Raw genomic sequence first — 20170 nt, 5'->3', positions numbered from 1 at the left:
ACCTCCCCACCGACCTCTGCTGCCATCTGGGCATTTCAGGAGCCAGAAAATGGTGAGGTTTTTTTTGTTTTGTTTTGTTTTGTTTTAAGTGGGAAGGAGGAACTAACAAGGAGACACCAGCTCTTCATTGTTCCTAGGTAAAAAACATTAAGAAGAAAACCACCAAATACCGTTTCCAGCATTTCATAGAAGGGACCATATCAGACACCTGGGTGGCTCAGTGGGTTAAAGCCTCTGCCTTCAGCTCAGGTCATGATCTCAGGGTCCTGGGATCGAGCCCCACATCGGGCTCTCTGCTGAGCGGGGAGCCTGCTTCCCCCCCCCTCCTGCCTGCATCTCTGCCTACTTGTGATCTCTGTCTGTCAAATAAATAAATAAAATTTAAAAAAAGAAAAAAGAGGGGACCATATCATGACACTCTGGCGTCAGAAAGGACTCGATCTGAGACAAGGGACAGCTGGCCTCAGGAAAGGACCTGTGATGCTGTCCTCTCCTGTCACGGAGGGTAGCGGAACAGAACATGGATGGGTGGTCCTGGGCAGCACTGGGGACCACCCACGCTGTCCTGTGGGAGCCTGGCCTGGCCTCTCCTTACGGACGGCCTCACTCCCAGGCTTCACCCCGTCCTCTCCTTCTCCGACTGACTCCCCTCCATCCACCCCACAGCCCACCCCAAGGACTCCTTAACAAATTCATGTATGTTTCCAGGACAACCTCGGCCACCGTCGTGGAGTCCCCCCCCACGCCACCAAGCTACGGCTCCTGAAGTTTAACTCCAGGCATGGCCCCGATGCTGACCTGTTTACTGCTGTTTCACAGGCCCCTAGGAGTGGATTCGTCCCAAACCCTGGAGCGTGGCCCTCCCAGATGGACAGCCCGGCTCCTGCAGTGACCACCACCCCCTCCCACTCCTCAGGGTGGCCCTCTTCCAAGCCAACTGCAACATCCAGCCAGAGCAGCGCACATCACCTCAACTGACCCCGTTTATCATTCCAGTCGAGCCCAGACTCCAGAGCAGGACCTGTGATCTGCCAGCTTCTCCAGCCTCTCCGGCGTTTCCTCTAGTCCCCACGCAAGCCGTGCTCTCCAAGCTCGGGTGCAAGTACCTCTACATATTTCCCTCCCCGGGAACATGCTCCTGGCCCCAAACACTTCTCTCTTCCCCTTCAAGCCTCAGCTCCAACATCAGCCGCTCTGGGAAACTTTCCCAAAGCCAAGGGCTGCACTTACGGGGAGAGCGCACCCGGGGCACGCTGGCTCCCGGTCTGCATTGTGAAGAACTATCATTACAGGTGGACTTGTCTCGCTTTCCCACCAGATTGCCAGTTCCCTGAACACAGGTACTGAATTCCTCCATCTCCATATCCCTCCAAGTAGCTGCCGAGACTGCCTGGCACACAGCAGTGGGCCCATGGCCACCAGCTGGACGAATGGAAGAATGAGTGTGCACACAGCTCCAGTGATCCCAGAGACACATTAATCAGGGCTTGGCAGCCCAGGGTTTGTAGCCAAAATACCTGGAGCTTCTAAAAACGTAGATGTCCAGGTCCCACCCCAAACCTACCGAATGAAAGCTTCTGAAGGGGAGGCCAATGCACACACTGTAGCTGATACAGAGATTCCCCAGGTCAGGGTCCTGGGAAATAAAAAACACCCCCCAGGAAAGGAGTGCTGGTGGAAAACTGGGTCTTTCCCAAGAGCTCTGATGTGAGCTCCCACCAGGAAAGGTTCCTGAGCAAGAGGAGCAAAGCTAGACTTGGGGCACCAAGAAAGGGGCTGGAGTTACCTACCGAGTCCTGACCACGGTTGGCTAACGCTGGTGACGCCCTGGCCAGCTCAGTTCACGGCCCGCCTCTCCTCCCTCTCCACCTTCCCTGAGGTCTGCCCCGGTGGGCTTTGCCCACTGACATTCCAGACTTCCTCCTCTGCACCTGTCTCCATACAGGACACACGTCCCCACAACTGGAAGAGGCTGCTGCCTGGGGTGGTGTCCCATGACCACAGACCCGTCCTGGTAGGACGCACCCGAGCAGAGCCCTCACACGGGCCCACTGCCAGCTTTCTCAGCCTGTGGGCTGAGGATGGGCTCCAGACTGAGCCTGGCCCCAGGACTTCCCAGATCCCTTGCCTAAATCTCCCCTAATCCCTGCTCTCCATGCTGGCTTTGGGGGATTATGAAGATAAGAGCTGGTTCTTCCCAGAGGGGATAACTGGCTATTTCAGCTCAGGAAGATAGGGCCCTCTGGGCAGGGGGGCCCACATCCCAGCATGGGTAAACACCCCAGAGATGTTCAAACATCCCTCTGGCAGAGATCCTGGGGCCTCCCTGAGAAGCCGTGATCCAGAACAGATGAGTGTCAGGTAAGTTAGGGTCTGCACGTCTGCCTCCCTGACTCCTGACATGGAAGGGGAGGCAGAGAGGAAGAAAGGAGGAGGGGACCAGAGGCCTTCTCGTGTCTAAGGGGCTGGCCTAGGGGGTGATTCCTGTTCCCCCTAACCCAGGAAAGAAGAGGAACTGGCAGGCACAGCCACCGCGCATGTGGCCTCCCATGCTGCCCGTCCCTGCTGTCCCACGCCCCCCCAGGCTCTACTTCGTGAGCTCTCTCTCCTTCCCAAGGAGGACTTGTCGGGGCCAGGCCTCCAGAAATGCTGCAGTGAGAAAATGTCCCAGAGGCAGGGAAAGGCTGGCCTGCAGAGGTGGAAAGACTGTGTGCGCCAAAGAGACAGGAGCCGGAGATTGGGCAGGAGAAAGGGGGGACCAGATAAATCCCAGAAGGGCTGCAGGTCACGTGGGAAGCCACTGGGTCTGGGATGAGGACGCTGCTCAGAAGGCAGGCAAAGGCTCAGCCAGGGAACCAGGGTGACCACCCTGGCAAACCAGGCCTATAGACTTTGGACATCAGCAGCTCCCTTCCTCTTGCCCCGTGGCCATCCTGACATCCGCCGCCTCAGAAGGGGATCCACTTTTTCTCTCTGCACGCCGGTTCCTAGCGCCTGCGCGCTGCTGCTGTCCAAGTGTGGGAGGCATGGGCCCGGGGGGGCAGATGCTCCTGGGGCAGGGCCAGCAGAGGCCCGCCCGCAGCCTGTGCACATCTACCCGCGCATGTTGTGTCTGGCCAGGAACACCAGCTCCAGAGCAGCGATTAAAGATGGCACAGCAGAAGGAAAGTAGCCGCTCTGTAATCACACGCCTCTCGAAGAAAGGGCCTGCCCGTACAGGTAGGGCCCGGGGGCAAGGACACAGCCTTCTGGGCCAGCCCACTCTGCAGGGCCCCAGCCACACTCCTCCAACGGCCTCGGCCCCTCAGTGACACGGAAGAGCAACACGTCACCCTGTCTCCAGCAGATTTCCTGTTACCAGTAAAAATCACTGCTTCTCTCTTTGTGCTTCCCCGCCCCCTGCGATGTGAGAGCCAAAGCCTAGGAACCTGGTGGAACTTCAGCATTTTCAAAGGAAATCTGAAAAAGACCCTGGGCGAGCAGGCTCTGCTGGCCTTTCTCAAAACACAAATTAGGCTGGGCACCAACGGGGAGACCGTGCCAGGGTGCACAGGGTTGGTTTGAGAGATAAGGACCTGCCTCGCACACGTGCCATCTGAAGGTCTGCTTTTCTTGCCTACCGGGCCAAGAAGGGAGAGAAAAACTGCCCCAGCCCTCAGTACCCAGCGGCAGTAAGAGATTGTTCCTGCCTCTTAGATGTTCAAACTCTCCCACCCCACCCCAAGGCCAGACACCTCCCAGGATGATCCTGGGGTGAGGAGTGATGGCTAAGCCAGGACTCCACACCAGAGGGGAAGCCTGAGCCTGCCTCTCCCCTTACACCAGTGCTTTGCAGGTAAAAGTGACCCCCCCATCCCGCTGTTTTAAATGCTCAGGCTCAGTTGGACCCAACAAAGTAACTTGAGGCTCCGGGAAGCCCAGGCGCAGGACATGCTGGCCACCGACGCCCATCGTGAGCTGGGCTTCTCCTCCCTGTTCCATCATCAAAGAGGGACTCTGGAGGTGTGGGTAGAGGGGCGCCTGGGTGGCTCACTCCGTTAAGCATTCAATCTTGACTTCAGCTCAGGGGATGACCTCAGGGTGGTGGGATCAAGCCCCACGATGGGCTCCGCGCTCGGCGTGCAGTCTGCTTGTCCCTCTCCCTCTGCTTCTCACCCCCGCCCCCTGCTCTCTCTCTTTCTCTGTCTCTCTCTCAAATTAATTAATTAAATCTTTGGTTTTTTTTTTAAAGGGGACACTGGGAGGGCATGGGGATTTAGATAAACAGAAAGGTGGGGCAAGACCTCGGTCTGTCCAGTGAGAATTGCTAGAACTCCGCTACTGCTTGGGACCAGTTCTATGGGGCCTGACGCTGAGTGTCTGGGGCAGTCTTCCAAGCCTTTCCAGAGCCAACTCCCCTCAACTCTCTTGCAACCCCTTGGTCAGGTTTCGCAGGTGGCCCAGAGCCAAGAGCCCGCACCCCCCAGCCCCAGACCTTTCAGGACTCGTCACAGGCTCTGTCCTCATGGCCGCCGGTTTCCTTGCTACTTCACCTGTTTTGGGAGCAGAATCCAGGTCCCATAGGCTCAGGTAGATAGGTTACAAATTCTGACTGTGACCCTCAGCCTTGACAACAGCAGACAGTTAATTAGAACTGGCTGGCCCCGGGGCGCCTGGGTGGCCTAGTAGGTTAAGCATCTCCCTTCAGCTCAGGTCATGATCCCAGGGTCCGGGGATCAAGCCTGGGATCAAGCATTGGGCTCTCGGCTCAGTGGGGAGTCTGCCTCTCCTTCTGCCTCCGAGCTCTCATGCACTCACTTGCTCACTCTTTCTCTCAAGCAAATAAATAAAATATTAAAAATAAATAAATAAAAAGAACTCGCTGGCCCCTGAGCCAGGTCCCCACCATCACAGCTTTCTGAGCCAGTTGCAGGTGTAGTAGGGACCCAAAGCTGGACTCCAACATAATGCCTAAGTCACTGAAGCTGGGTCTCTTGCAGTAGCCACCATAAATCTCTTGTGAGCTTGGCCAGACACAAATCCGTTTTCAGCCAGGCACATCAAAGCCTCAAGCCTCTTCCTCTTCTGGGCTCATGCTGACCTTGGCGCTCCCACCCATCTTCTTCCTCTTGCAGCCGCCCAAACTGCAGAAGAAGTCACCGGGGCCCTGGCTGCTCCCATCTCAAGGACCCACGTGGTCCAGCCAAAAATAGCCCTCCGACTGGCCCCGAGGAGGGCTGACATCCAGACCCAGGGCTTCCCATCACCTGTGCACGGAGACCCAGGTCCCAGCATAACTCATCAGGATGCCCCACTGGGACAGGCGGCTCCAGTCCTGCTCTGGGTGACTTGGGAACCCGGCTGGCATCTCCCTAGACACCCAGGCACCCTGGCTCCCATTCTCAGCCTCCTTCTTCTATCCTAGCTACCTCGTAATCTGAGCTGCCTCCGGTTCAGCACCCATCCTCAAGACTTATGGCAACTGCGGAGCCCAAAGCCTTGCACACAAAGCAGAGAACAAGGCGTTTGCAACAAAAATATAAAACCAAGTCGGCATACTCACTTTGGTGCATTTGCCCTGGTGGGGCATCCATAGCTCTGTCTGCTTAAAGAGCATGGGGTAGAGTCTGAGCCACAAGGAGTCAACTACAGAACTTGCAACACCACCCTCAAGGAGAGAGGACAAGAGGCACGAACAGAGAGAAGAGAGAGAGGGGAGAGGAAAAAAGGGGAGGGGGCCGGGGAGCGTGGGAGCCGGGAACCAGAGGCGAGCCCAGCCCGCAGAGGATCCGTGCAGACTGGAGCTTCAGGCTGCTGATTAATTCAGCCTATTTCCAGTCACGCTGCAGATTTAGGGAGGGAGGAGGAGGCAGTGCAGCAACAGCGCTGTGGGAGGGAGGGAGAGGCAGGCAGGAGGGAGGGCGGAGCCGGGTTGAGGGGAGAAAGTTTGCAGTTGCGCCAGCCACCGGGTGCCCAGGAGCCTGGCCCATTCATCAGAGGCCACGGAGGGGTGAGCGGAGGGGCGCCCGGGTGTGCATCAGTGGTGGTGGGGGAGCCCGAGGACAACCGTGGTACCCAGGACGGCCTGCGCTCTCCCCCCAGACCACCCCTCCTCGGCCCCAAGTCCCGGCAAGGTAGAGAGCGCCCCGACATCCCTCTGAGGCTCCCAGGATGGAAGCAGGCCAGCAGCGGCTCTTCCCACACTTGTAGCTGCGGGAAGGGGGGGGGACTTGCCCGTTATTAATAGCAGCACATCCAGCGTGGAGGGGGAAGGACTGGCAACTGAGAAGCCCGGAGCGGGGACTTCTAGGAGGCAGAGCAGGGGGCTGGAAGCCAGCGGAAGAATCCAGTGGAAGACTCCAGCAGAAGGGGGACGAGCCCACAGGCAGAAAGGGCTTCTGAGGATTCCAATACCTGAGACCTAACACCTTCCCACCAGGTTGCTGGGGGCGGGGGGGGGGGGCACGTCCAACAGCAGAGCTCAGCCAGCAGCTGATACACCCATGGTCACACTTAGACACACCTGCCAAAGAGCTTCTGGGACAGGAGCCCCGTGGACCTGGGGCCTTCACTCCCACCCAATGACCTGGGGCTCCAGGAGCAACCCGGAGAGCCTGCATGTCACCCTGGGACCCCAAATTTGACACACAGGCGGCCCCGGGAGTAGACTGGAAACTTCTCAGCCTATGTCCAGGCCACCCTTAGGAAGGGGCTGCAAAACCCTATGGGACAGGAAGCAGCCCAAAAGGTCCAGTCGCAAGAGAGCGCAGGTTGGAGCCTGAGCACCGTTCTCTAGGGCCCTGTCTCCCAGGCAACACCGACAACACCATCTCCACCATCTCCACCATCACCAGCTGCAGGGAAGTGGAGAGAACCTCCGCTGAGTTCAAGCCTCTCCGCCTCCTCCAGCACAGCTCCCCCCCAGCCCACCTCTGCCAAATCCCGATCTGAACAGGAGCAGGAAAGGAGGGGCCGGGCAGTCCAGAGTTTAAGGGCAGGCAGTATCCCTGAGGTGCGGGCCCCAGGGAGGAAGGATCAGCCACACAGTGGGCTGCAGGCCTTAGCAAACAGCCAAGGAGAGTGGCGTCCCCGTGGCCCCTGCTCCCGAGACATACCTCCCCTTAGCTTTCTACAAAGACTCTGCTCTGTGGGCACCACTACTGAGCAAACCCTCCCTCCTGCGTGACAGGCCCTGGAAAGAAGAGCTCATGGGGGTCTAACCTGGGGGGTCTGCAGGAACTCCCATCCTGCCCCACCTCAGCACGTGCAAAGGGGGGCACTGCACCCAAGCAACAGAAGCCCGGACGCTCACTGCTACAGCACGTCCACCGCAGGGGACCGGGGACTGAGAGAGGAGGCCCTGACAGCGACACGGGAGGACTGGGAGGTCACCAAGTGGGGGCCGGGGTGGGGGCAGAAAAGCAACCAGCGACAGCCACGCTGATCCTGGGCTACAGCCAGGGCCCAAGAGGCCCCTTTCAATCAACTTCCGCCCTCCAGCTCTCTTCATTCCCACGCCTCCAAGAAGCCTTGACTGTTGGAGGCCAGGAGGGTAATCTGGGGAAGCCCATGGGCACAGCTTACAAGCCACTTCCAGTAAAAACCCTGTCTGGATCTATCTCTCTTTAAAAAAAAAAGGGGGGGGGGCGCCTGGGTGGCTCAGTGGATTAAGCCGCTGCCTTCGGCCTTCGGCTCAGGTCATGATCTCAGGGTCCTGGGATCGAGCCCCGCATCGGGCTCTCTGCTCCACAAGGAGCCTGCTTCCTCCTCTCTCTGCCTGCCTCTCTGCCTACTTGTGATCTCTCTCTCTGTCAAATGAATAAATAAAATCTTTAAAAAAAAAAAAAAAGGTGTTTTTTTTTTAATTTATTTGACAGAGAGAGAGAGATCACAAGTAGGCAGAGAGGCAGGCAGTGGAAACAGGCTCCCCGCTGAGTAGAGATCCCGACGCGGGGCTCGATCCCAGGACCCTGAGATCATGACCTGAGCCAAAGGCAGAGGCTTTAACCCACTGAGCCACCCAGGCGCCCCCCGGTTCTATCTCTTAATTGCTTGTACTATTAATTCCTCAGCTGGAATGTAAGCCCCTCTAAGCGGGGGCGACCTCCACAGGGCCCAGAGCTCCCCCAACCCCAAGGACGTATTCTGTGAATACAGCCTAGCTCAGGACTCATCTCTCCAAAATGACCAAGAGGAGAGGAAAAGTCCTGTAGCAAAACTGACCCCTGAGAGCTACCCATCCCGGGCTCCCAAGTGTTCTTCCTCAGGCTTGAGAGAGAAGCTGGCTCACAGAACTTTGTTTCCCCAGCTCACTAGGAAGTGGTGTTTCAGCAACAAGGCTGGAACCAGAGGACAGTACTGTCCTGTTTTTGAGACATTCAGCCTCACCCAGGCAGGCCACCACATCACACAGTAAATAGTAAAGCTTCTGGGGGTGGGGGGGAGGGGTGCCCCCTGGAAGGGAACAGCTCTGGCAATGAGACGTGGCAGCCTTGCGCCCAGGCTAGGGGGGAAGTCAAGGTCGCTGGTTCCCTCTGTGCCAATCACTCACAGGAAGGACACCCGCAGATCAGGGAACAGGAGGCCGCACACGCCTCCTTCAGGTTCAGGCCTCCAAGCCTGTTCCCCAGCTGGTCCAGAGGCACAGGAAGCCTGTGGCTGAGCGAGTCAGCAGGAAGCCAGGCACCCCAGGGACTCAGCGTGTGGACCCACAGCTCCCGCTCCAGACCTTCCAAGATCTCTTTGGCAGGAAGATCGCTGTCTGTAAGTTCAGACTAATAAATATTTACTGAGCCCTTGCTGCCTGTCAGGCTCTACGCAAGGAGCCGGGGACAGTGGGACGAGGTGGGACAGGCAGATTATTTCAATACAGAGTGGCAGGCACGGTGGTGGAGATACTGCGAATGCTGGAAGGAGGGACATCTGGAGGGGGAGGAGGGCTTGTCAGGAGAAGGGGACCCGTGGTGAAGAGTTCGTCCGGAAAAAAGAGTACGAGCCGAAATGCGGACGGTGGGCCCAAATTCTGAAGCATTCAGAAGGACGCGTCCTAAAGACCAGGGCGGGGGAGGTGGGCACAAAGCCGTGCCAGAAGTCCAGGCAAGCGTTGGAAGGACCTCCCCTGGGACAGTCTTCGTCACGGGAGGAGGACACTCTGTCAGCAAATCGACTGCCCGGGGAAGGCAGCGCACCTGGACGCCGGGAGGCGCACCTGCGTCAGGCGGGGAGGACGGCGCCCACCTGGCCGGTGCCTGGGCCTCCTGGCTGCTCACCTCCAGCTGGTTACGCAGCTGTGTTTGGAGTCTGACTGGGGAGCTCGTCCCCAACCACAGAGAGGGTGCCCAACCGTACTCAACATGGCTCAGCAGGTTGGGGCAGAGCCCTAGCAAAGACCAAACAAACGAAATTACACGCCCCTGGGCAAGAAGTGGAAGTCTGGCTCAGAGCCAACCCAAATCAGCAACGGCTCCCAAGCGCTCAGCTCACCAGCCCCACCGGCTTCGGCCTGTGCTCCCAGTTCCCCGAGGTCTTCCCAGCCCAGCAACAGCACCCTCCCGGGGGGATCACCGTCCTGTACCCCCCTCCTCAGAGCCACACCCCCTCTCTCACTTTTGGTTTAAAGCCCCCAAAAGAGGACCTCCCAGGCCCGCAGAAATAGAGAGAGTCCAACTGAGACGCACAGACAACACCCATCCGGGCCCCGACCACGGCCTACCGTGTGCTTCTCCTTCAGATCCATGGGCCCAGAGTACTGCAGGCATGCCCAGGTGAAGGCGGTCACCCCCAAAAGGAAGGCTCCTCCCCAGCATGGACAAGGCCCCGGGACTCTATCACAGCTGCAGCATCTGGACAGAAAGAAGGGAGAGCCCCCGTCAGCCCAGGTTGCTGAGAAACACGACAGTGTTGCCCACACAGTAGAGCAGCATGTGGAAAAGACTGGAGCCCGGGGCACCGGAGCCCCCCAGACCTGTCCCGGCAGCACAGCTTCCACAGGCGCTCAGCTTCGGGAGGATTAGAGGCGCCCAGCTGGCTCAGCTGTAAGTTCGAGCCCCGCGCTAGGTGTGTCAAGATTACTTAAATAAATGAAAAATTTAAAAAAAAAGTAAAGATTAGGAAAACGATTAATTAATTTTAAAAATAAACAAAGGTCAACATCAAGGTAAACTGGGACACGCACACACACGTCCACACACGCACATGCACACACACAGGCCCACGGGCTGTAGAGCCAAGCCTCCTGCGTACTTTGCTGACAGAGCAGCGCTCGAGGGGCACCTGGGCAGATACCTACCTGGATGGCTGAACCAATGTAACAACAATCTGGAAAGTGAAGACTAGCCCTACCTCCCCATACACCCCCTGACCCTCCCCTGTCCACCCAGGCAGTAGACACACTTTAAGAATTTCAGGCCATGGGGTGCCTGGGTGGCTCAGTGGGTTAAGCCTCTGCCTTTGGCTCAGGTCATGATCTCAGGGTCCTGGGATCGAGCCCTGCACTGGACTCTCTGCTCAGCGGGGAGCCTGCTTCCCCCTCTCTCTCTGCCTGCCGCTCCGCCTACTTGTGATCTCTCTGTGTCAAATAAATAAATAAAATCTTAAAAAAAAAAAAAAAAAAAGAATTTCAGGCCAGGGATGGTTTGGGTAGAGGGCCCCCGAGTAATCTGGTTTGGGGCCCAGGGACTGCTTGGGGAAAAGACGCTAACCTGTGGCCAGGGGCGGTACTTTCTGGCCTGCAGCAAAGCCTCAGAAAGTGGAGCTGGTCAGAAGCCCAGGAGAACTGACCCATAAAAGAACAGTCTAGGAACTAAAAAAAGCTGTGTCCAGAGACCCCAGCCAGGACACCAAGGCTCCGCAGCCACCGATCCCACTCCAAAACCCCACATCATTCCTCGCAAGGCGGCCCCAGCGCTGCCCTCACGGGCTGGCACTTCCACGTCTCTCCTGACCACCGGGGTCCGCAGCCAGGGCTTTCAGAGAGGAGTGAGCTAGCCCCAGAGGGTGAGACACAGACAGCGGCATTGCAAGCAGCCTCGTAACGCTGTGACACTTGGTCTTTGGCAGCCGACTGAAACGGGATCCTGAGAGGACAATCCACGGCTCCCCAAGGCCACTCTGACTCACGCAGCCCAGGCCCTGTTTACAAGCTCAGCTCAAGGTCCCCGAGCACCACCCCCCAGCAGGGGCTAGATGAGGTAGTGGCCACACAGGGCAAGGCACCAGAAGCCAGATGGGGATGGCGCTTGGCTCCTTCTCCCAACACAACAGGAGTGAAATAACTCTGCGGCCAGCTGGAACCACAGCATTCAGAGAGGGCAGCCAGGAGCAGGACATTTCTCTAAGAGTCTCTGTTTTCCCATCACTCCATACGTGGGATTCTGGGAAAGAGCGGTCCTCAACTGTCTGATCTGAAACCAGCAGCTAGACCCTTAAAGGGCCAGTTCTACCCCTGGTCCGTTGTGAGATGAAGCACAGGGTTCAAATTCAAATACCCTGGTTCAAATCCTGGCTCCAACATGTATCAGATGCCCAGTGACCTTGGCAAATTACGTGTCTCCCTGGGCCTCAGTGTCCTCGTTCAGAGAATGATGCTTATTCCACAAAGAAGCAACAAGAATAACATAAAATATTATTAGCAGAGGATCTAGTACAGTATTTAGCATATAGTAAGTCTTACTAAATACTTGCCATTACTATCACCAGGAAACAAGAAATATGAACAAAGTGCCACCTAGGTAAAGAATAAAGACTCAAAAGTAAGGAGAAAAGGGGTGCCTGGCTGGTTCAGCAGGCTGAGTATGGGACTCTTGATCTTGGGGTCATGAGTTCAAGCCCCATGCTAGGCCTGGAGCTTACTTTAAAAAAAAAAAAAAGGGGCGCCTGGGTGGCTCAGTGGGTTAAGCCGCTGCCTTCGGCTCAGGTCATGATCTCAGGGTCTTGGGATCGAGTCCCGCATCGGGCTCTCTGCTCAGCGGGGAGCCTGCTTCCCTCTCTCTCTCTCTCTGCCTGCCTCTCTGCCTTGTTGTGATTTCTCTCTGTCAAAAAATAAATAAAATCTTTAAAAAAAATAAAATTAAAAAAAAAGTAAGGAGAAGAAAAAATAAATGAAAGGTATAGAGATTGCAAAGAAATACGTAAAACAGTCTTTATTTGCAGAAGACTAGCTCATATGGGAAAAATTCTAAGGGATAGAATAAATAAGAATGCAACGTTACAAGTTACAAGGTCAAAATACAAAATTCCTATATGCTATGATGAAATACAGCGAACACTTAGGAAAGTCTTTTAAAAACAAATATGTAAGGCCTGTACACTGTTGAGAGAAATTCAAGACCTAAATAAATGGAGAGATATGCCATATTCATGGGTTGGAAGACTCAATATTAACATTTAATGTTTAAATAATTAAGTTAAATGCTAGCATTTATATATATGTGTATATAATATATATATTATATATATATATATTTTAAGATTTTATTTATTTGACAGACAGAGATCACAAGTAGGCAGAGAGGCAGGCAGAGAGAGAGGAAGGGAAGCAGGCTCCCCGCCAAGCAGACAGCCCGACTCAGGGCTCAATCCCAGGACCCTGGGATCATGACCCGAACCGAAAGCAGAGCCTTTAACCCACTGAGCCACCCAGGTACCCCAAACATTTAAATTAATATATTGATCCCATAACCCTGAGATCATGACCTGAACCGAAATCAAGAGTCGGATACTTAACTCACTGAGCTACCCAAGTGCCCCCAGTATCCGTACACCCCATCAGAATGACTACAATGGAAAAGACTGACCATATTTCCTTTTGGTGAGGGCAGGAGCTCAGCCACTGCTGGTGGGAACATCACGGGGTGCACCCACTCTGGAAGACATTTCGGCAGGTTCTCTTAAAGCGGAGCATCCACTCACTAGATGTCCCAGCAATGAAAACGTACTTCCTCGAAAAGAACTGTATACAAATGTTCATAGCATCTTTATTCAAAACAGCCCCAAGCTGGAAACGATCCAAGCGTCCATTCACACGTGAACGAGCTGGGGTATACCCATACAATGGAATTCTGCCCGGCAACCGGACGGAACGAGGTACTGGCACACATGACAATGTGGTTGAATCTCGAAAACACTGGGTGAGTGAAAGGAGCACAAAAGTGCACACGGCATACGACTCCATTTCCATAAAACTTAGAACAGGCAAAATTAATCCATTGTGATAATAAGCAGATGAGGGGTTACCTGGGGTCACCGGGAGGGAAAGACTGCCAAGGGCATAGGGGTCTTTTGTTCAAAACCTTGACTTGGGGGGGGGCGCCTGGGTGGCTCAGTGGTTAAGCCTCTGCCTTCGGCTCGGGTCATGCCCACATCGGGCTCTCTGCTCGGCAGGGAGCCTGCTTCCCCCTCTCTCTCTGCCTGCCTCTCTGCCTACTTGTGATCTCTCTCTCTGTCAAATAAATAAAAATAAATTCTTAAAAAAAAAAATGTTGGGGCGCCTGGGTGGCTCAGTGGGTTAAGCGACTGCCTTCAGCTCAGGTCATGATCCCAGGGTCCTGGGATCGAGTCCCACATCGGGCTCCCTGCTCCTTGGAGAGTCTGCTTCTCACTCTGCCTTTCTCCCCTCTCATGCTCGCTCTCTCTCTCAAATAAATAAATAAAATCTTTAAAAAAAAAAAAAAGTTAAAACCTTGACTGGGGGTGGTGGTTACAAGGGGGGATACATTTGTCAAAACTCTTTGGACTGTATTCTTAAGTAGGTGCATTTTATCATGTGGAAATAATGCCTCAGGAGCCCGATGCAGGGCTCAATCCCAGGACCCAGAGATCATGACCTGAGCCAAAGGCAGATGCTTAACCATCTGAGCCACCCAGGTGCCCTTAAATAATTAAAAATCTTAAAAAGAAGAAAAAGAAGCAGCAGCAGCAGCCACCGCCAAGACCCACAGAGTGCACTTAGGAAAGCTTCAGAGCGAGAAGAGGGAGGACTACCCAAAGCAAGAACTAGAAATCTCAACAAAGACACCAAGGAAGAAAAGCATGGAGCCTTTTTGAAAGACGGTTTTTTGGGACGCCTGGGTGGCTCAGTTGTTTAAGCGTCTGATGTTTGATCTCAGCTTAGATCTTGATCTCAGGGTCGTGAGTTCAAGTCCCACCCCCCCCCAAAAAGATGGTGATCTAATATGTTCAATTAGAGCAGAATTAAGTCAGAGAGAAGAAATGAAGCAACACTAGCAGGGAGTCAGGGACCAAAATGCACAGATGGATGAAGGCCAAAACAAAGTGACCCTGGGGAGTCCCGGGAAGTTCCTGAGCAGGTCCCAGTATTTTAAGGGGGTAGAGAATGGATCGGGGAGAAGGAAAGAAATTACAAGCAGAAGAAGTAGAAGAAAATTATAGTAATCTTTGTTTGCCATGATGAGTCTCTAGACAGAGGCAGCATGGTAGCCATGGAAACAAAGGGATGGATGCTTCCTGCTGCCAAGTTCAGAACCAGCATCAGAAAGAGCTAAGAGGGTGCCCAAGGTTCAGGTTGAGGGCGAGCTGAGGAGTTCGCTGCCCTTCTAATTCCTTCCAACACCATATTCATTAGCTGTGCTTTCCGAAAACACAATGGGGTGGACGGTACTCAGTTGAGTCGCTGTGCCCAACGGGTACTAACTGATGGACTGATGTTCAGCTGGAGGGAGGTGTTTAATAACAAGGTTCAGGGTTCCATCCTTGGTGGGTCCTAATCAATATTTTTATCAATGACTTACTCCAAGGGGGCAGACTGGATTCAACATGAATTTACATGATTAGAGTTGTATAAAAAACAAAAATGGAACAGGCTGCCCTGAGGGGCAATGAGCTCCCCGGCACTGCACGGATCCAAGCAAAGGCTGGGAAATTATGGAGATAATACATTAGGTAGCAAATAAGTGATAACCTTTTACGATGTCTTCTAACCCTGAGAGACAAGGAGATCAGGAAATCCAGCAGCTGCTACACATGAAAAGATGCTCAGTCCCACTTAGAACAGACTACCCCAGGGGCATCTGGGTGGCTCAGTGGGTTAAGCCTCTGCCTTTGGCTCAGGTTGTGATCTCAGGGTCCTGGGATCGAGCCCCACATCGGGCTCTCTGCTCAGCAGAGAGCCTGCTTCCCCCTCTCTCTCTGCCTGCCTCTCTGCCTACTTGTGATCTCTCTGTCAATTAAAAAAAATAAAATTAAAAAAAAGAACAGACTACCCCAAGAGAAGAAAGTTTGGAAGGTCTTCACCACCCGACTTCAAGGTTTATAAAACTACAGTCATTAAGGCAATGTGGTATTGACCCCTTAATAGAAAATCCAAAAATAGATTTAGATATATATAGCCAATTGATTTTTGAGAAGGCTGCAAAGGCAGTTCGGGGGAGAAAAGGTAGTCTTTTCAACAGACTGCACCGGAAAAATTGAACGATCAGATTAAAAAAAGAAGAACTTGGAGACACAGCTTGTACTCTATATTAACTAAAAATGGATCCTACACCTAAATGTAAGACTGTAAGAAAAAACAGGAGACAATCTCGGTGACTTTGGGTTAGATCTCTTTAATGCCAAAAGCACAAGCCACAAAAGAAAAAAATTATTAGGTTGGAACTGAGTGGCTGGGGACAAGAGCGGGCGGGGAGAAATTGGACTGTATCTATTTTTGTACCTTTTCATTTTCAAAGCATGTGAATGTATCAAATGGATCTTTAGAAACTTAGCAACCTGTCACTTCTGGATATATGTCCAAATGAAGTGAAAAGAGGGACTCCAACACCCATGTGAACACTTACATTCATAGCTGCGTTATTCACAATCGCCAAGAGATGGGAGCAACCCAAGTGTCCATCCGGAGACAAATGGATGAATAAAATGTGATACACACATACAAAGGAATATTACTCAGCCTTAAAAAGGAAGACTATTCCGCTATTTGCTACGACACGGATAAACCTTAATGACCTTACACTAAGGACAGACGCTGTAGGATTCCCCGTATTTGAGGTTCCTGGAGTAAGCAAACTCATACGGGCAGCAAGGAGAGTTGCGGGGGTCTGGGGCAGGAGGGGGAATGAGGATGTAGTGTTAATGGGGACAGAGTTTCAGTCTGGGCAGATGAAAGAGTTCTGGAGCTAGTTTGGTACGGACGGCTGCACAACAGTGTTAATGGACTAAATTGGTTAAAACGGTTAATTTTTTGTCATGTGTATTTTACTACAATAACAAAAAATCACTAACTTCTGATTCTGATTTGGCCATCAGCTCTGGTTTACCTGAGTGAACAATATTCTCCCCTTTAAGGATACCGATGCTCTTTTAAACACACCTTTGATTTTCTCCCCAGTGTATATCTTTTTCCAGTATCTCCCAATATTTTCTGTTCACCTCCCTACTAAGGAATATTGCTGTCACGCACCTCTTTCTCAAAAGGATCCTGAAATTAAGAAAACTGGGTTCATATAATTACGCTGAGATGTCTGGCTTCCCAAAGGCTGCCTGAAGCCCTGAAAGGGTCTCCTTTCCTTGGTCACCCCCGGCTCCCCCACCACTTGGCTCTCTGGGGCTAGGGAAACGCAAAGCAGTCAGCATGAGATGGGTCCAGCTTGAGGCAGGCATCCCAGCGGCCCTAAAGCCAGCCCTTACCCTACTTGCTGTGCCACGTGACCAGCACTGTTTACTACCGTCTCAGCAGCCACAGGCAAAGCTTATCATTACACAAACCCCTGATCACCAAACCACACATTCTGGCTGGTGGGTCAGTTCCGGAAGAAAAACATTCCTGCTACAGCTTTGGCCTACCCTTTAGTTCACCTGTGCTACTAAGAAACAGATCCAGGCTTGGAAACCAGGGTTCGAACAATATTTTTAAAGGAGGCTAGCTTCTAGGTAAAGAAAGACACTCTCAAGGAAACATCACTGACACAATAACAAGATAAAAAATACTGACACACATTTACCAGTGGAAAAGTGCCAACCATGACCTAGAACCTTCTCACTTGAACACCAGCAATAGATTTCGAGGCTGTGTCTTTCCAGCTCGGACTAGTTGTTAAGAGCTCATCCTGCACTCACCAGGTAAGGTTCAAGAAAGCCTCCCCTGTAATTTACATTACTGCCCTCCCCTTCTCTATAGAAATTGTTTTTCAAGCCCAACATTAGGGAAAGAGCAGTGGGGAAGAACCAAAGGATCGTGACCTTCACTTCTCATTAGTTAGGCAGGAGTGAAGCTTTCCAAAAGGCTGATTCTCAACACTTGGAGCTGGCACTCCCTAGCAACTCCTCAAAATAGAAATGTGAAGGGCTTTCTGTTTTCTTCCATCGCACCGCCCAGCCCTGGCTCTCCCCGTCTAATCTTCTGATGTCGGGTCACCACAAAAACAAGGGGCAGGGTAGGGGTGGGGGGAAGTTCAAGGGCAGTTAACTCTCAATTATTTGGCGGCTGATTATCAAGGGGATGGTTTGTACTTCGCCTCCCTAGTGAAGGAACTGCTCCGTGGTATCCACCAGTTTCTCTATTTGAAGTTGTAACAAAAAGAACCAGTGAACAAGGAAGTTAAAGCTAACACGCCAGCTAAAATAAGACTTCAGAGAATTTGTGGATTTTATTTGAACACGCTGCCCCTGTTCCAGGGTTAATAATAGGCTACATTCTGATGTGTTCTGATTTGTAGAGTGATTTGCAAACTTTTTTATTCCAAGGACCATTTTTATTGGATTCTAGATGATGAACTTCACCTGTGTCATTGCATTTTTTAAAAAATTATAAACTACCTCTTAGAATAGACCTCTTAGAATACTAAGGTCAGCCCTTCTTTTGCCAAGATTCCCATAAAGACACACCAGGATGGTATTTCTTCTTCCTTCTGTGGTTCTCAAGCTCTTTCTGCCTCCACACTGTTTTTGTACAAAACCCACCCCCCGGGGCGCCTGGGTGGCTCAGTGGGTTAAAGCCTCTGCCTTCAGCTCAGGTCATGATCCCAGGGTCCTGGGATCGAGCCCCGCATCGGGCTCTCTGCTCGGCAGGGAGCCTGCTTCCCTTCCTCTCTCTGCCTGCCTCTGTGCCTACCTGTGGTCTCTGTCTGTCAAATAAATAAATAAAACCTTAAAAAAAATAAAATAAAAAATATAAATAAAAACCCACCCCCATTAATAACACAACATTACAATTGTTCCCCCCCAAAATGGAGGAAAAGGTTACCTTGCTTTGACTCCCTGCCTTTCTGCCCTCTCAAATGAGAATCACTGAAATCATTTCACCCCCAAATATATAGAAAGACAATAAATATTAATATAAGAAACCAGCCAGGGAACTACATGCTGGTTACTTACATATAAGGAATGCAAGAACCTAGTTAAGTGCTAGCCACCCCCCACCCCGTGCTATATACATACCTAGAGACAGAGCGCCTCCACATCCTAGCTCTAATGCAAGAAATCATCTACAAGAAACTCAGAGAAGTTAAGGAACTCAACTTCTCAGTCATACCTAGAAAACAACTGATCCGGTGGACAAAGAACTTGAGAATCTGGACTTCGGAGTTCCAGTCCTGGCTCCAGGTGACCCTGGCCCTGCCCCTTTGCCTCTCCCAAAAGTTATTCTCCGCCTTCCTGAAATAAAAACGTGAAAACTCCTCCCTCCCCACTTCCACCAGTCCCAGAGGACCCGGGGGATGACTGAAGTATGTGGCTAAAGCGGCGTGTGTTGGACAAAGCATGAGAAGACTCTCATCTCCTCCGATGCAAAAATCACAGGCTTGGCGCACCTGGGTGGCTCAGTGGATTAAGCCGTGCCTTCGGCTCAGGTCATGATCTCAGGGTCCTGGGATCGAGCCCCGCATCGGGCTCTCTGCTTGGCGGGGAGCCTGCTTCCTCCTCTCTCTCTCTCTGCCTGCCTCTCTGCCTACTTGTGATCTCTCTCTGTCAAATAAATAAATAAAATCTTAAAAAAAAAAAAAAAAATCACAGGCTTGCAGGAAAACTAGATTCCGTACAAAGCTCCCTCCTTTTTTCCCCTAGAGCCACACAAAAACTCGGAAGAGAGGGTGGGATGTGGCAGCACGTGACCAAACCGACGAACACGCCGAAGGGCAGCCTGTGGCTCCACACCAATGAAAGGAGGGCAGGGTTTCCCTGGCATCTGGCCCCGGGCAGCCGGCAGGGGCTCGCAGCGCGCCACGCGAGGGGCTGCCAGACCGGACTTTAGGGGTGTGCGGCAGGGGAAGGACGGCACAGCACAACAGTCGGTTTGCAGAATGACAAGTATGTTCCTACAGTTGCTTCTAAGGAGTCTTTAAACGTTTGTGGAAAGACGGAAGGAAAAAAAAAAAAAAGGGCAGGGCGAGCTCCGACTGCACCGTCGCCGCTCAGGTTTAAGGCCCTTCGGCTCCATCCGCCTGGACAAGGGTCAGCACGAGGGCCCGGGCAGCAGCTGAGAGCTCGCAAGGGGCACAACGGTCTGAACCGGGGCGGGGGATGCGGGACCCCAGAGGCCCGTAACTATGCTGGGCGTCGGCGCTGGAAGCCCCCTGAACCAGGGCCCAGACACCACAGCCTTGGGACAGGGATTCATTGTTGGCAAGAGGCTTCGATCTGACGTGGGACCCCCAAGGGGCCAAGCCGGGCCCCAAGGGCAGGTGTGAGCACCTGGGGAAAGGAAACGGCCAGGAGCTGGAGGCAAGAGCCCGTCCCTTGACTCCCCTTTCGAAGAGATCCCCCGGGGCCATTTCTTGGGTGCAGACCCCAGACTCCTCTCTCCTTGGCCAAGCATCCGGAGGGCGTGGAAGGCCGAGCCCCATGCCCCCTTGCTTCCCTGCTCCCCTTGCTTCGGGTCACGGGCCTTCTCGTACTTACCGGGGCCCGGGGGTCTGTCTTCCTCTCCCGCGTCCTCTTCCCTCCCTGCCCCCTCCTCACTTCGCGTCCCCTCCTCCACGGGCCGCGGCCATGTCCGTTGCTGGCAACTCTAAGGGGGCTTGCCGCCCTTCTCTGACAACCGAGACGCCGCTAACACGCTAAAGTTCTGGACGCTGATTGGTGGAAATCCGAGACGGGCGGAGAGTCCTGGCTTCTTACTGGCTGTAGGGCGCGCTAGGCTGTAGCTGAAACAGTCCCTCTGGGAGCCTGGCGGAATTAAAGGCCGAGTGAGGAGGGCGGGAGAGTAGGGACCCACTGTCCAGCCGTGGGTGGGTTGCTCTGA

The 20170-nt window shown here is 53.2% G+C and overlaps 1 protein-coding gene across 7 annotated transcripts in view; it reads right to left on the bottom strand.

Annotated features, from left to right (window-relative positions):
• Positions 1 to 19939, bottom strand: part of TMEM94 (transmembrane protein 94) — a 34260-nt gene extending 14321 nt beyond the window's left edge. For 3 of the 7 annotated variants that reach the window (XM_045984177.1, XM_045984178.1, XM_045984179.1), the window contains exons 1-2: positions 18370 to 18407; positions 9692 to 9821 (exon numbers count right to left, since the gene is read on the bottom strand). In XM_045984177.1, coding sequence (XP_045840133.1) covers positions 9692 to 9821; positions 18370 to 18392 — 153 coding nt within the window. In that variant the 5' untranslated portion in view covers positions 18393 to 18407. Of the gene's footprint in view, positions 1 to 5542; positions 5801 to 9691; positions 9822 to 18369; positions 18408 to 18463; positions 18485 to 19827 lie in introns of those variants that run through there. The other 4 variants (XM_045984180.1, XM_045984183.1, XM_045984181.1 and 1 more) reach the window with 3 other exon arrangements.
• Between the last annotated feature and the right edge of the window lie 231 nt (positions 19940 to 20170).

This window comes from Meles meles, chromosome 18 (assembly GCF_922984935.1).
Source record: "Meles meles chromosome 18, mMelMel3.1 paternal haplotype, whole genome shotgun sequence".
NCBI classification, from domain to species: Eukaryota; Metazoa; Chordata; class Mammalia; order Carnivora; family Mustelidae; genus Meles; species Meles meles.
Note: the sequence above shows the minus strand (reverse complement) of the source record. Positions and strands in the feature narration are given on the sequence as shown.